The 366-nt window shown below is 53.3% G+C and overlaps 1 protein-coding gene across 1 annotated transcript in view; it reads right to left on the bottom strand.

The window, feature by feature from the left end:
- Nucleotides 1-366, bottom strand: part of LOC119587062 (zinc finger protein 628-like) — a gene marked incomplete at its 3' end in the record, with an annotated part of 23937 nt that overhangs the window by 4014 nt on the left and 19557 nt on the right. Inside the window, 1 exon segment of the mRNA XM_037935810.1 lies at nucleotides 10-207. Within this exon segment, the coding sequence (XP_037791738.1) occupies nucleotides 10-207 (198 nt within the window).

Genomic DNA, 366 nt, shown 5'->3' with positions numbered 1-366 from the left:
AACACTCACCACAAGTCTCGCACACAAAAGGCTTCTCCCCTGTATGTATCCTGACGTGGTTGTGCAGCGTGGACATCTCCTTGAAGGCTCGGCCGCAGTACGAACACTGGTGAGGTTTGTCGTCCGAATGATACAGGATGTGCTTGTGGTAACTCTGCTGGAAGGTGAAGGTCTTGCCGCATTCCTCGCAGGCGTACGGGGTCTCACCTGGGGGGAGAAAGGAGAAAAGGGGGAAGAGGAAATAATGGAATAAATCAGAGAAGAGGAAAGGTGTGAACAGATAGAGAAAGAAATACGGGAAGGGAGGAGGGGAGAGGGGAAGTGGAGGTCTTGCGATACACCTCGCAGGCGTACAGGGCCTCACCT

The sequence above is a fragment of the Penaeus monodon genome, chromosome 22, assembly GCF_015228065.2.
Source record: "Penaeus monodon isolate SGIC_2016 chromosome 22, NSTDA_Pmon_1, whole genome shotgun sequence".
NCBI lineage: Eukaryota > Metazoa > Arthropoda > Malacostraca > Decapoda > Penaeidae > Penaeus > Penaeus monodon.
This window is presented reverse-complemented; position numbering and strand designations above follow the sequence as displayed.